General features: G+C 43.4%; 1 protein-coding gene across 1 annotated transcript in view; it reads left to right on the top strand.

The window, feature by feature from the left end:
- The first annotated feature begins 250 nt into the window (after positions 1-250).
- The window catches only part of LOC144674322 (E3 ubiquitin-protein ligase MARCHF11-like), a 131572-nt gene continuing 118513 nt past the window's right edge, over positions 251-13309 (top strand). Inside the window, exon 1 of the mRNA XM_078535737.1 lies at positions 251-634. Coding sequence (XP_078391863.1) covers positions 251-634 — 384 coding nt within the window. The remainder of the gene's footprint in view (positions 635-13309) is intronic.

Genomic DNA, 13309 nt, shown 5'->3' with positions numbered 1-13309 from the left:
CCGCTCTCTCTCTCTCTCTCTGTGTGTGTCAGTCAGGCTGCTCGGGTGACTCACCCCTAACCGCCTCAGGCCAGGGGCCTCCTCTACCCCACCATGCCGATTGAAACGGTCAGTCTCTCTTTCAGAGCATTTTAAAAGCTTTCCTCCCTCCCTCACCTGCCTCTCTCTATCTCTCCTCCTGCTCGGAACAATCCCCCCTTCCTCCTCCTCCTCCTCGAAGCCGTTTAGAGTCCAGGCCCCCACCCGCGCTATGAGCGAGCGGCAGCTGCTGCCGCATCCGGACGAGAGGAGGGAGGGCGGCGGCGGCGGCGGCGGGGCCCCGGCTGACAGTGGCGGTGGGATCCCGGGCGGGGGCGCTCTCGGCGGAGGATCGCTAGCTCCCGCTCTCACCAGGCACCGAGAGGAGGAGGAGGTAGAGGCCGGCGAGAAAGACAGGCTGATCTCGGCCAAAGCCGAGGACAGGAAAGGCTGCGGCCCCGGGAAGCAAGAGCACCGGCCTCCCGAACACGAAGGATACCAGAGCGGGGCGGTCTCCTGCTCCAATGACGCCGAGTCCGTGTGCAGCAGCAACAGCAGCTTTCGCAACGGGGGCATCACTCCCACCTGCAGAATCTGCTTCCAAGGCTCAGAACAGGTAAGGATAGAACCGCAGAAATCACCCTGCAATCTGTGAGAAAACTCAAAGCTGTTCATCTAACATTCAACTAAATAATGTGTCCAAGAGATATGTCTATTTACACTATCATGTTGCCTCTTATATCCTACAAGAAACATGTGGAACTATTACAACTTTGGAATTTAAATATTTTTGTGATGCTAACATCCCATATGACTGGATGCACATTACATTATAGCTGGATGGCTGACTGGAGTCATCTTCTCATCATGCGTTTAGTTTCAGCACGCTGGTCAGCGCCACTTGATATTTTCTCCAAGCTCATGAATGTTCGTGTAACTGCCTCCTGCGCAAGCAAAGCGCTGGCAGATCATTCACTTGTTGTTACCTCCATTTCTCTTAATGAACGGATGGAAGTCATCGGTACCCTGAGCAAATTAAGTCTTTCCATCAAAAAAATACACATATTTTCGGACATTAATGTCATTTTCAATTTCCCACTCTTCATACTTCAAGTAACTAAAATAATACATTGGTAGCAGGTTCATTTAGAAAATATGCACATTATTCCAATAATGGAGCATGATAATTGAAAACCAATGGGAAAGCAGATCTCAAGTCCCATCTTCACGTTTTACACTTTACAATTAAAATTCAAAATAATTAAATATTTTCAGTTTTGTGTTTATGTTGTACTTATTAAAATCAACAGGGAACGTATAGCATTTTACCAGCGACATGGTGGATATTTAGGATAATTTAATTTCTGAAAATAACAACCATTCATTTGCACTTTGCGAGTCAGTGATTTGAGTCTTTGAGTAAATCCAATAATTATTTTCTATCACTGTGACATTATTTAATTATAAATTAATGAAATAACAAGATAAAATTTCACAATTGCGCCAGATAAACCACACAGTAAAGTTGCCGGTGTGGCATTGTGGAACGTTAGCAATGCATTTCAGTTTTTTTTTTGTAAAGTAGGAATTGTTCCTGTAAAGAATGATAAATATCTATGTTCCCAGGCATAACTTACCTCCGAGTTCATATTTAGCTAATAATCTGCTTAAGCTTTGTTCTTATAGTTCAGGGGCATTTTTTTAAAGAACAACATTATGTCGTAATAGCGTTAAGAAAGACATCATTCAGGCTAGGGCAAAACCACAGGCAGAAAACTTCAGCTTACTAAATATTAAGAAAAAATACAATAGAGATCAAAAGGAGACAGGACAACAATATTTAAAAAAATCTATCACAGCATCAGAACATGAGGTAATGCAAAAGCTGATTAAGGTCAGGGAATAAGAAAGGAGCTCTTACTTCACTTGGAGCATATTGAAGATCAAGGATGATGGGGAAGTTATATATAAAACAACAATAGCAAGGACATGATGACGAGTGACTTTAACTAACCAAAAGTAGAATAAGTTACAAAAGTGATAATAAGAGGAAAGGTTTGTATAATATTCTACTTTTTAAGTAACATTTTGATCCAACAGAGTGGCAATTCTGGATCTAGTCCTAAGTAATAATATGAGGGATGTAGATAGTTTATGAGTAGTGGGCTATTTAGGAAACAGCTATAGTAATACAATTTTTCAATATAAACATTAGGAGGGAACAGTCAAACATCAAGGTAAAATACTTGGAAATAATTTCACTGAATTTAAAAGGAAATCAGTGCAAATAAACTGGTATGAACTGGTGCACAAACAATGGGAAATGTTAAATTGGGGTACAAACTAGAGATATTTCTACAAGAAGCAAAACTGGTGTGACAAAATCTGGAATTCTTTGGCTGAGTAGAGATATTTAAAATTAAATTAAAATTAAAACTTTAAAAAGAGGAATAAGACAAATACAGAGTAAATAGTAATAAAGAAAATTAAGCCAAAAAAGAAAATGTAGAGGGGAAGTATACAAGAATAAAATTACTGAAGACAAAAAGACTACGGGATAACTTAAAGAATAAAGGATTTTAGAAATACTGTAAAAGGTAAAAGAATAGTAGAAGGGTAGGATCAATCAATGACAATAAAGGCAATCTTCACTTAGTAATGTAGAACTTGAATGTTGCTGAAAAGAGAGACATGTTGCTGAAGTTGCACTGATCAGGACATATGCAAGAATGCCAAATTTCAAACACACACAACAATTTATACCACAACAGAAAAGGGATGCTGGTTGGTTGGCAAGTTGATTCTGATTGGCTGAGGTGCTTCAATGGGGAAAGAATGGGAAACCATAAGTTCCCATGCATCTGACTAATTCAAAATAGGTTCAAGGCTTGAACATATTCTTTTTGTTTGCAGAGAATGGTCCCTGCATATGAATGTATATCACTTCTAACAAGCTTAAATGAGCCATGTTATGAGCTCGACTAATTATCTTAAATTAATTGTTAGTGCAGTTATTAGTGCATTCATCAAGTGCTATCCAATCGCAGAATCACATCTAACAGTAGGTGTTTTGTTTTGGATTTTGCAGGCATGGGCTGATTGAGAATGGTCTGTACTCAACCTATTACAAACAGCTGGAGGAACATGTTATTCAGTTCTTTGGGATGTATGGCCTACATTGGTGGCATCACATCAATACTGAAATTCATGCACAATGTTGCTTAATCATGGAGTAGGCAGAATGTCTTTTTGGATTGATGACAGCATCATATTAGTGGAAAATACAACTCTTGTTGTCACTGCATAGTAACAATGTGAAATGGCTTGCTTAACCTGTTGTTCAAATTGTTTAGATACTTTGTCTTTCCCAGAGGTAAGCTTGGCACTTTTCATGTCTGAAAGTTGCGGCCTTTGGCCCATTTGTGAGTTTGACGGTGTGATGCCAGGTACATGGGCCATATGTCCCAACGATTAGCTGATCAAATCAAGCAACATGTTCCTCTAGCTGTTTATAATAAGCAGAGTACATACTCATCCAGCCCACACTTGTAAAACCCAAAACAAAATGTCTACTGTTAAATGTAATTCAGCAGTTGGGCAGCACTTGCTGAACAATCCTGAGTGCACTGGTAGCTATACCAACAATCAATTTAAGATAATTAGTTGAGCTCATAATGTGGCTCACTTATGATTGCTCGAAGTGACACGCATTCATACAAAGGGACCCATTCTCTGCAAATAAAAGGAAGCTGTTCAAGCCTTGTACCTTTTTCAATTACTCAGAAGCATCCAGAGTTGACTTGCCAACCAATCAGCATTCCTTTTCTCCTGTAGTATAAATTGTTGTGACTGTTTGAAATTTAGTATTCTTGTGTTTGTCCTGATGAAGTTCAAGATGAAAACCTTCAGCAACATGTTTATCTTTTCATCAATATTAAAGGAAATCTTCTTGTAGAGGATTAAAAAAAAGATGAACATACTAAATGAGTACTTTGGTAGGTTTTCAATGGGTGATATTGTGAATGAAGAACTTCAAGATGAGGAGGTATAACCATTAGGTAAGATAGCCATAGAGTTGGAAGTAACACTCAAAAAAATGATTAATTTTAAATGGGACTGGGCACTAATTGCACACATCCCCAAATGTCAGGGAGGAAATTATAAATGCTCAGATATTTGTAGACAAGTCAGCCTACCTTTCATTGTGGGTAAGCTACCAGAGGCTATTTTAGGGAATAATGTTAATACCGAAAAATACATGGGTGAAGTAAAGCCAGCATGGATTTGTCTTACAGATCTAGGATAATGGAGTCCATTAATGAAAAAAATGCCATGGATGCATACATGCATTTTGGGAACGTGCCACACAGAAGGCATATAGTATTAATAGGGGTGCAGCAGCTTAGGAAGTTGGTTGAGGAACAGAAAACAGGAAGCTGTGGTTCCAAGCCATTATCATTCGCTGGTAAAGAAGCTCTTCCCCACATCTTCCCTCCATCTCTTGCCCAAAACCTTAAATCTGCTCCCTAGTCCTTGTGCTATCAGCTAATGGGAACAGCTTTTCTCTGTCCACCTTATCTAAACCTGTCATTGTACACTTCTGTCAAATTTCCCTTCAAACTTCTTTGCTCCAGGGAGAACAACCCCAGATTCTCTAATCTAACTTTATAGCTACAATCCTTCATCCCTGCAATCATTCTAATAAATCTCCTCTGCATCCTTTCAAGGACCTTCACATCCTTCTGAAAGGGTAGTGACCAGAACTGGACGCAATACTCTTATTGTGGCCTAATTAAAACTTTATAAATGTTCAGCATAACTTTTGTTATGCTTTTGTACTTATTTCCTCTATTTATGAAGCTCAAGATCCCATATGCTTTGCTAACCACTCTCTCAATATGTCCTACCACCTGCCAAGATCTATACATATGAACCTCCAAGTCTGCCTGCCCCTGTGCATTCTTCAGAATTATGCCATTTAGTCTATATTGCCTCTTCCTATTTCTTCTGCCAAAATGCATTACCTCACACTTTGCTATCTTAAATTCCATCGCAACTCGTCTACCCATTCTGCTAGCCTGTCTATGCCCTGTTGCAGTTCATTGGCATCATTGTCAATGTCAGTCACACCTCCAAATTTGATATCATTGGCAAATTTTAAAGTTTTATTCTGTGTTCCAATATCCAAGTCATTTACATATGTATCAAAAAAGTAGTCATCCTAGCACTGACCCTTGGGGTCACTGTATACCATTTTCCAGTTTGAAAAACAACCATTTACCATGACTTGCTGTTTTCTGTCCTTAAGCCATTTTTTTAATACAAGCTGATACCGATCCTCCTAGTCCATGAACCTGAATTTTGTTAACCAGCATTTTATATGTTCCATGATCAAACACTTTCTTAAAATCCATACAGGTGACATACATTGACAAATGAAGTTCAACACAGATAAATGTGAGGTAATACATTACTTGGAAAGTACAAGTCTTCATAGAGGGATAAAGGGATCTTTGAATACAAATACACCAATCACTAAAAGTTGTGCCACAGGTTAACAAGGCCATTAAAAAAGCAGACCAAGCACAAAGCTATATTTCTAGAGGGATAGAAATAAAAAGAAGTTATGCTAAACCTGCATTGAATATTTAGACATAATTAAGAGCACTGAAGCAGTTCTGGATGCTATATTATGAAAAGAATATAGAGTAAAAAGAGTGCAGGGAAGATTTACAAGGATGATACCAGAAATGTGTGGGTATATATATCAGGAAAGGAATGGCTGGCTGGTTCTCTTTTCTCTTGGGGGGAAAAAAAAGAAGGCGAGAAAATATTTCTTATTGTGGGGGACAGCATAACTAGAGGCCATCAATATAAGATAGCCAACAAGAAATGTAATGAGAATTCCGAATAAACGTCTTTACCCAAACAGTGATAAGAATACAGAACTCGCTATTCATGGAGTGGTTGAAGTGAGTAGTATAGATGTATTTAAGAGGAAGTTAGACAAGCATATGAAAGAGCAAGGAATAGATGGTCGCTAAGCTTAGCTGAGGAAAGATGGGTGGAGGCTCGTGTGGAGCCTAAACACTGGCAAGGGCTGGTTGGGACGAATGGCCTGCTTCTTATGTCCTGTGTAATCCATCGCTATGTTTTTTTTATATCCTACATAATCCTATGTAATACATAGCATTACCTTCATCAACTTCTTTGCTACTTCAGCAAAAAATGTAATTAAATTAGCAAGCACAAATTGCATTTTACAAATTCATGCCAGCACTCTTTTAAGAACTAAAATATCTCCAATTGTCTGTTTTTTCCCCCTGATTATTATTTCCAAAATCTTATCCACCCCTGTTAGTAAACTGACTGGCCTCTAGTTACTACCTTTTAGCCTTTATTGAAAGGCGGCGTCATATTTACCACTCTCCAATTCTCTGACACCTCCCTCATATCTGGGGTAGATTGGAAGGTCAAGCACTTCCAGTATCTGCGACTTCATTCAGGAACCTGGGATGCAAGTCATGTGGATCAGATGACTTATCCACTCTAAGGAAAGCCAGTTTATTTCTAGCACATCCCCCATCAGTTTTCAACCCACTATCTCTGTGATTTTTGCTTCTACTGATATTTTATCAGCATCTTCCTTAGTATACACAGATACAAAGTACTAATTATGTATTCTAGCCTTGTCCTGTGCCTTCCCTAATAGGCCCTACCTGCCTGTTACTACCTGCTTAATATTTACATGCCAGTACAAAAATTTTTGGATTCCCTTTTATGTTAACTGCTATTCTATTCTCAGATTCTCTCTTTGCCAGTCTTCTTTTCCTCTTCGCTTCCCCTCTCAACTTCTTGTGTTCTTGAAAAATTCACCTGTCATGCATCGCGCACCCTCTCTTTTTGAATTCTCTACATCCCTCATCAACCATAGAGCCCTGGTTTTGGTTTCCCTACCGGCCACCCTTGCTGGAATGTACCTAACCTGGTATCTGAAACATCTCTTTAAAGATCACCCCATTGTTCCGTTACCATTTTTCCTGTCAGTCTTTGGTTCCATTTTATCCTGGCTAGATTCCTTCTCATCCCATTGAAGACAGCCCTCTTTCAGTTTATAAGTTCTATTTTAGATTGTCCCTTGCTCTTCTCCACTACTAATCCCAACCTCATGATATGATGATCACTTTTACCCAAATGTTTTCCCACAGACATTTGGTCCACTTGGCCGACCGCATTTCCCAGCATCAGATCCAGCAATGCCTCCTTCGTAGTTGGATCGAGAACATACTGGTCAAGGAAGTTCTCCAGAATACATTTCAGAAATTCCTCCCTCTCCTTACCTTTTACTCTAACATTATCCCAATCAATGGGTGGAATTTTCTGTGCCTGCTAGTTGTGGGCGTGATGGGTGGCGTGTCTGGACAAAATGGCGCAATCGTTTTCATGATGGTGGGATTGTCTGCTCAGCCTGCCGACGGAGGGCCTCATGTCTCGTCAATGGTTGTCGGAGAGCTCATTTTAATACATCAGCATAACATTAAGAGGCCATCCCGGCAGGCTCTTGTACCCCTGCCGGATCATCTGTACACGTCGGCGGGAAAGCACGTCAGCGTGTTTCACAACAACACACAGGCGATGTATACTTGGCGGCCTTCACTTTGGGGGAACTGGAGGTGAGTGAACAGTATTGTTCTGCAGAGCTCGCCAGTGTCACCTGTTGCTTGGCAGGCTTCTGGGGTACTGGGGGGGCTGGGGTGAAGTGCCGCCCTGCCACAGAGGGGACTGTTGTGGGGGAGGGGTGCGGGGGTGTCCGGGGGCAACTGCTGCCAGCCTGGGAGGGGACTGTTGTCAGGGGGATGTCTGGGGCCAACTGCTGCCCAGCCTCGGAGGTGACTGTTTTTGGGGGCAGGCGGGTGGCAACTGCTGCCCTGGTATAGGATCCCGCATGCAAGAAATTGAGGTGGGGGGCAGGGTAGGCAAGGGAAGTGGCCATGCAGTACGGACACCTGTATAAACTTACCATTCCTCTGCAACTGAGACAGTTCAGGCGCAGCCACAGTGATATGATTGGGGTCGGGCACCTAGACTGCCCTCCCACGCAAGCAATGAGGAGGCACCAAAGTGGCACCAAGCGCTCCAGACCTTACCCCCACTGCCAACCCCTCCTCCCCCCCACCCCACCGGCACAGACTGCAAATCCACGACCACTTTACTGGATCGCGGAGCAGTTGGACTGCACACGTTGTACAATCTCCTCACCAATGCAGACCATGGAGCAGTCACTGCTGGAGGCGCTCACAGCCCATTGCAATCTTGGCATCCCAGTCAGGTGCAGTCTGCCCCCATGTCGCAGGCTGACAGGGCAGCCATGCAGCACACACATCTGTGGCTATCCGAGGGGTGGCCAGCACTCTCCGGGAAGCATTAAGGGGCGGTCACACAGGGCCAGGAAAGGTGCTAAGTACAGCCATGCTAACCATGTCTCTCTCTTTCATGCCGCAGGAGGACTACATCAAGAGCATAGAGCCTGGTGACTTAGCTGTATGCTTGATGGCCTACAGAGAGCATAGAAGACGGAGGAGAGAGCAACTGAGGCTCCTGGCCGTGCAAAGGCAGGAGCAGCAGCCTCAGGAAGAAGGGGCAGCAGGAGCTCCTGCACGTGCTGCTCAGAATTTGGAGCGAGATCGAGCTGCTTGGCACCCCTATCACATACACACTGTTGGAGGCCAACTATGGTATCAGCGATGGTGTTGAGCCCGCGCAGCAGTGCTGGAGAGAAGTCCTGGACCAAGGTCTCCATAGCGGCTGCTGGCCTACCAGTGTTGACCTTGGTGTGTTGGCATGCTGACACTGTCACCTCAGCCTGAAGCCGGACAGACTCCTCTATCATGCCTTGCAATCTGAGGAGTGCAGCGGACATCCCTTCCTGATGTTCTGGAGTTTGCCTTTGCAGCTCCAGTAACTGAGGTATGACCGAGTCCATAGGCTCGTCATCTGACTCGGACTCAGCAACGTTCTGGCCTCCAGCAGTCCTCTGAGTGCTGGGGACCTGGTAAGTCCCTGCCTCTACCTGCTGTGGATCAGACAGTGCAATGTGCTCACCAGATTGTGAACCCAAGGCTACTCTAAAGCTAGGTCCCACCGAGGTGTGTGTCTCTGCGCTAGTGGAGGGTATGGGTGAGCGCTGTGACGGGACTTCAAGGAGGGTGCCTTCAGATTCCTCTTCAGAAGTTTCTTTGGGGCTTGATTGGAGGCCCCGGGTCATGGACTCTGTCGGCTGTTTGGCAGATGTGCCTGCGGAAGCAAAGGGGGATAATTAGTGCATGGCAGTGGCCTGTGAAAGAGGACACATCACTCACGACATGGTTGTCTAATGGATGTTGCACTGTTGGATCCTCATTTGGTAGAGCAGCGCCGACCTCACTGTCAGCACAGGACCGGCCAGCTGGATGGCTCTGTTTTCAAAGTCCATGAGGGCCTTGATTTTGGGCATTCCGCTACCGATCTGCGACCCCTCTCTCTTGTGTGCCAGCTTGTCCTGCATGAATAGAGATGGAGAAGGAGTAAGCAGGACACCTGCTAGGCCAGATGATAAGTATGCCTAGCCTATGTGGGTGGTGAGTGGTCCCATGGAAGGGATGAGAACAATGACGATGAGTGTGAGAGTGTGAATGGTGATGTCCCTTGAACTGGTAGTGAGTGAGGGCCCTGTGTATGTGTGATGGGTTTGTGAGTGTGAGAGTTGAGAGTGATGAGAAGAGTGACTTATCCTGGTGGAACGGAGGAGATAATTCATCCTTTTGCGGCACTGGGTGGCTGTCCTCTTCTGAGGGTCATTGGCGCTGACCACCGCTGCCACCGCCTCCCAAGCTGGATTGGTCACATTGCTGCCCATCCTGTGGCCAGAACAGAGGTACAGGTCATCCCGGCGGGCCTCCACTGCATCCAGCATTCGTGAAAACCTGATATTGCCGCTGACGGGCCCGCTACCGCACTTTGTGCAAATCTGGGAAAATTCCGCCCAATATTTAGGTAATTAAAATCCCCCAGTATCACCATTCCACAGTTCATGAACATCTCTGTTATTTCCCTGCAGATTTGCTCCTCTATCTTCCTCTCACTATTTGGAGGCATCTGGAATACCCCAAGTAGCATGATTCATTTTCTGCTTCTCAACTCTAACCAAATGGTGCTGTCCTGAAATTATATCCTCTCTTTCTAACACTACAATGTCTTCCCTTATCGGTACTGCTACTGCACTTCCCTTTTCGCCTTCCCTATCTTTTCTGAACATTTTAGTATAGCTCCATATTCCTCATCATTTTTAAGCCACTCTTCCATTATTGCCTCCACACCATATTTCCACATGGCTATTTGTGCTTGTAACTTACCATCATTATTCACCACACTTTGTGGTTTATATGCATGCATTCTAAACTTGTCCTTGTATTCCTCATAGTTCTTCTTAGTCTGCTCCTGTCTAACATGATACCACTTCCTTCTCTCAATCCTTTTCAATTCTTCTTTTCTACTTGTATATTTTTAGTTTAAACAAGTGCACCTCATTGTAAGGAAATTGATCCAACTTCTGTTGAAGTGCAACCTAACCCTTTTGAATAGGTGCCTCTTGCCCCAGGATTGGTTCCAGTGCTCCAAGAATCTGAAGCCCTCCCTCCTGCACCATGCATCAAGCTATGCATACACATTAAATGGTAAAACCTATGGGATTCTGGGTTTTATAAATATGCACCCAAGGGTATAAAAGCTAAAAGGTATTGCTAAGCCAATAGAATCTTTGATGAGGCCCCTGCAAGAATTCTGTTCAGCTTGACGCCTCTCAGTTTAGGAAGGATGTGAATATCATTAAAGGATATACAATATGATATCAGTGATGAAAAGCTTTAGTTATGAGAAAAGACAAGAGACACAGAGAACTTTGATTTGAATGCCAAGCAAGTTTCAGGCGGGATGTGTGCAAAGTGCACTGTTTAGCCTAAGTTTATGGAGCAGCCAGGAAGCAAGTGTAGAGAGGCTGCTGGATGTTTGAGATCAGATGACCTTGGGCCTGCTTTGCAGGTAAGTCATGAGAATAGTATGAGCTGCAATGGAATCTGTCAGAGTTGTCAGAAGAGGCGACATCATGGTGGGCATCACCCCATGGCTGACAGCATGGTCTCCATGCCTTGTTGAAAGCCCCAACATAAGTTGAAGCTGGATTCCTCCATGCTGTCAGCAATTGTGCACAAGCTCACTGCCAGATAGGCTACTGCACTTAGCATTTCCTAGTGTATGTCAACTTTTTTTTACAAGTCTGGGCTCTTGAAGTCAACATCTGAGCCCTGTACTGTTGTGTTCCCTTACTGTAGCTCCCCCACAGTTGTGCTGAGTGATTCACCATGTCAAAACACCTGTCTTGCCTACCTTCTAAAGTGTACGTGGTGCCAATCACTGAGCTGGTACTTGTTGGGGGCAGGTTAAGTGATGGTGCATTGTGAAGTAGGCTGCCCCTTCTTCCTGAAGTATCACTGAGGCCTCAACATTTTCTGCACATGAAATGAAATTAAGGGCCAAGGGATAGCTTTCCATGTCAAGGGTAAGCAGACAGAGATGAGTGACTGCCACCAGAATTTCCACTTGTCACAGCCATGGCATGCCTGCAGTGCATTATGTTGAGGACCTGCTCTTTCAGTGGGCAGAGAATGCGTAAGCAACTTTACCCTCCTCTTGTCACTACCTGCTGCGTCAGAGAATTTGAATACCCTAGGTGCAGCTCTCAAGTTATTAGAAACGCTGTTAGAAAATATTTCCTGCTCTCTGCAGCCAAAGTGCAACCAAAGAAACAGTGAAGATTTATGGCACAGAAGGAGGTTGTTCCCCCATTGTGCTTGTGCAGGCAAAAGGGAGCTAAACAGTCTAACTCCACTCTCCAGTTATTGTCTGTACTTCAAGAGCATATCCAAGAATTTTTATGTGTGATGAATGTTTCTGCCTTTACTGCCCTTTCAGGCAGAGTTCCACCACTGCCCTCTGGGTGAAAAGATTATTCTGAACTCTTGTCTAGTCCTTCTACCAATTATTTTAAATCCATGCCTCCTGATTAAGGACCTTTCTGCCAAGGGAACTAGATCCTTTCTATCCACTTTATCTAGGCCCCTCATAATTTTATACACCTCTATTGAATCTCCCTTCAGCTGCCCTGTTCCAAATAAAACAACTTCCGGCTATCCAGTCTTTTCTCATAGCTAAAATTCTCCAGTCTTGGCAATATATTTGTAAGTTATCTGTATACTATCTCTACCGCTTTTTAGAAAGAGTGTATACTTTCTTTAAATGGTGTTAATAATGGTGATTTCCTGCCTCCTCCCCCAGCCAAAAGATAAGCACAGGCGGGCAACCAATAAACAGCTTGTGGGTAGTAGGTAATGTTGACTCCATGCCTGTCTAATGTTAATAACCTTCCAGCACTAGTCTCACATGGTTTCTGTGGCCATGTGAAAGAGGCATTCATGCCCTGCCCCCATGCAACTGTTTGCAAGCACGAGTTTTTAGGCATGTGCTGTTAGGTTTTTTGTTGCTGACATTATGGCAACTTGATTTTTTTTTGTGGCTTTGGTACCTTACCATGACACAAGATCATATAATGGGGTTCAGTTGATAGAAATAAATAGTTTTGTTGAAAAATAATGTACTATTTTACAGAAGTGCAACATTCTGTATAAGAATTTTTTTCAACATAAAATATATCTATCAAATGACAGCTGCACGGTTAAACCTGCCAATGGTGACTGTCACAAAAAAATACAATTTTCAGTCGGAAGTTAAGCGGCAAAGAAGATGTCAACACATATTTTGAAGCAGAGATGTCAAGTAATGTATTCGAGTCTCTAAGGGTTCAATGATACTTATAACCACTTGAATTTACCATTATTCAGGTTTTCTCGTTATGTTCTATGTCATACATACAATACACTAAACTTGGCACACCCTACAAAGTAACCTTATTTTAACCATTAATATTCCTTTTCAAAATTAAACAGTGAAGCTCTGATTGTTTTCAATTTCAAAATAATTATCCAGGAATTCCCTTGTATTTCGGCGGAACCCCCGACATCACCGCTCCCCATTTAAATTTTCAGGAAGGCGGGGGTGCAGCAAAATCAGCTGCGGACCCGCCGACCTGTCATGGCCACTTCAGGCCATTGACAGGATCAATTAAGCAATTAAAGGACCTGCCCATCCAACCTTAAGGTTGGCGGGTAGGCCAGGAGCCCCGGTGGCAACTAGAAAAAAC

The sequence above is a fragment of the Cetorhinus maximus genome, chromosome 3 (assembly GCF_964194155.1).
Source record: "Cetorhinus maximus chromosome 3, sCetMax3.hap1.1, whole genome shotgun sequence".
In the NCBI taxonomy this organism is placed as follows: domain Eukaryota; kingdom Metazoa; phylum Chordata; class Chondrichthyes; order Lamniformes; family Cetorhinidae; genus Cetorhinus; species Cetorhinus maximus.
This window is presented reverse-complemented; position numbering and strand designations above follow the sequence as displayed.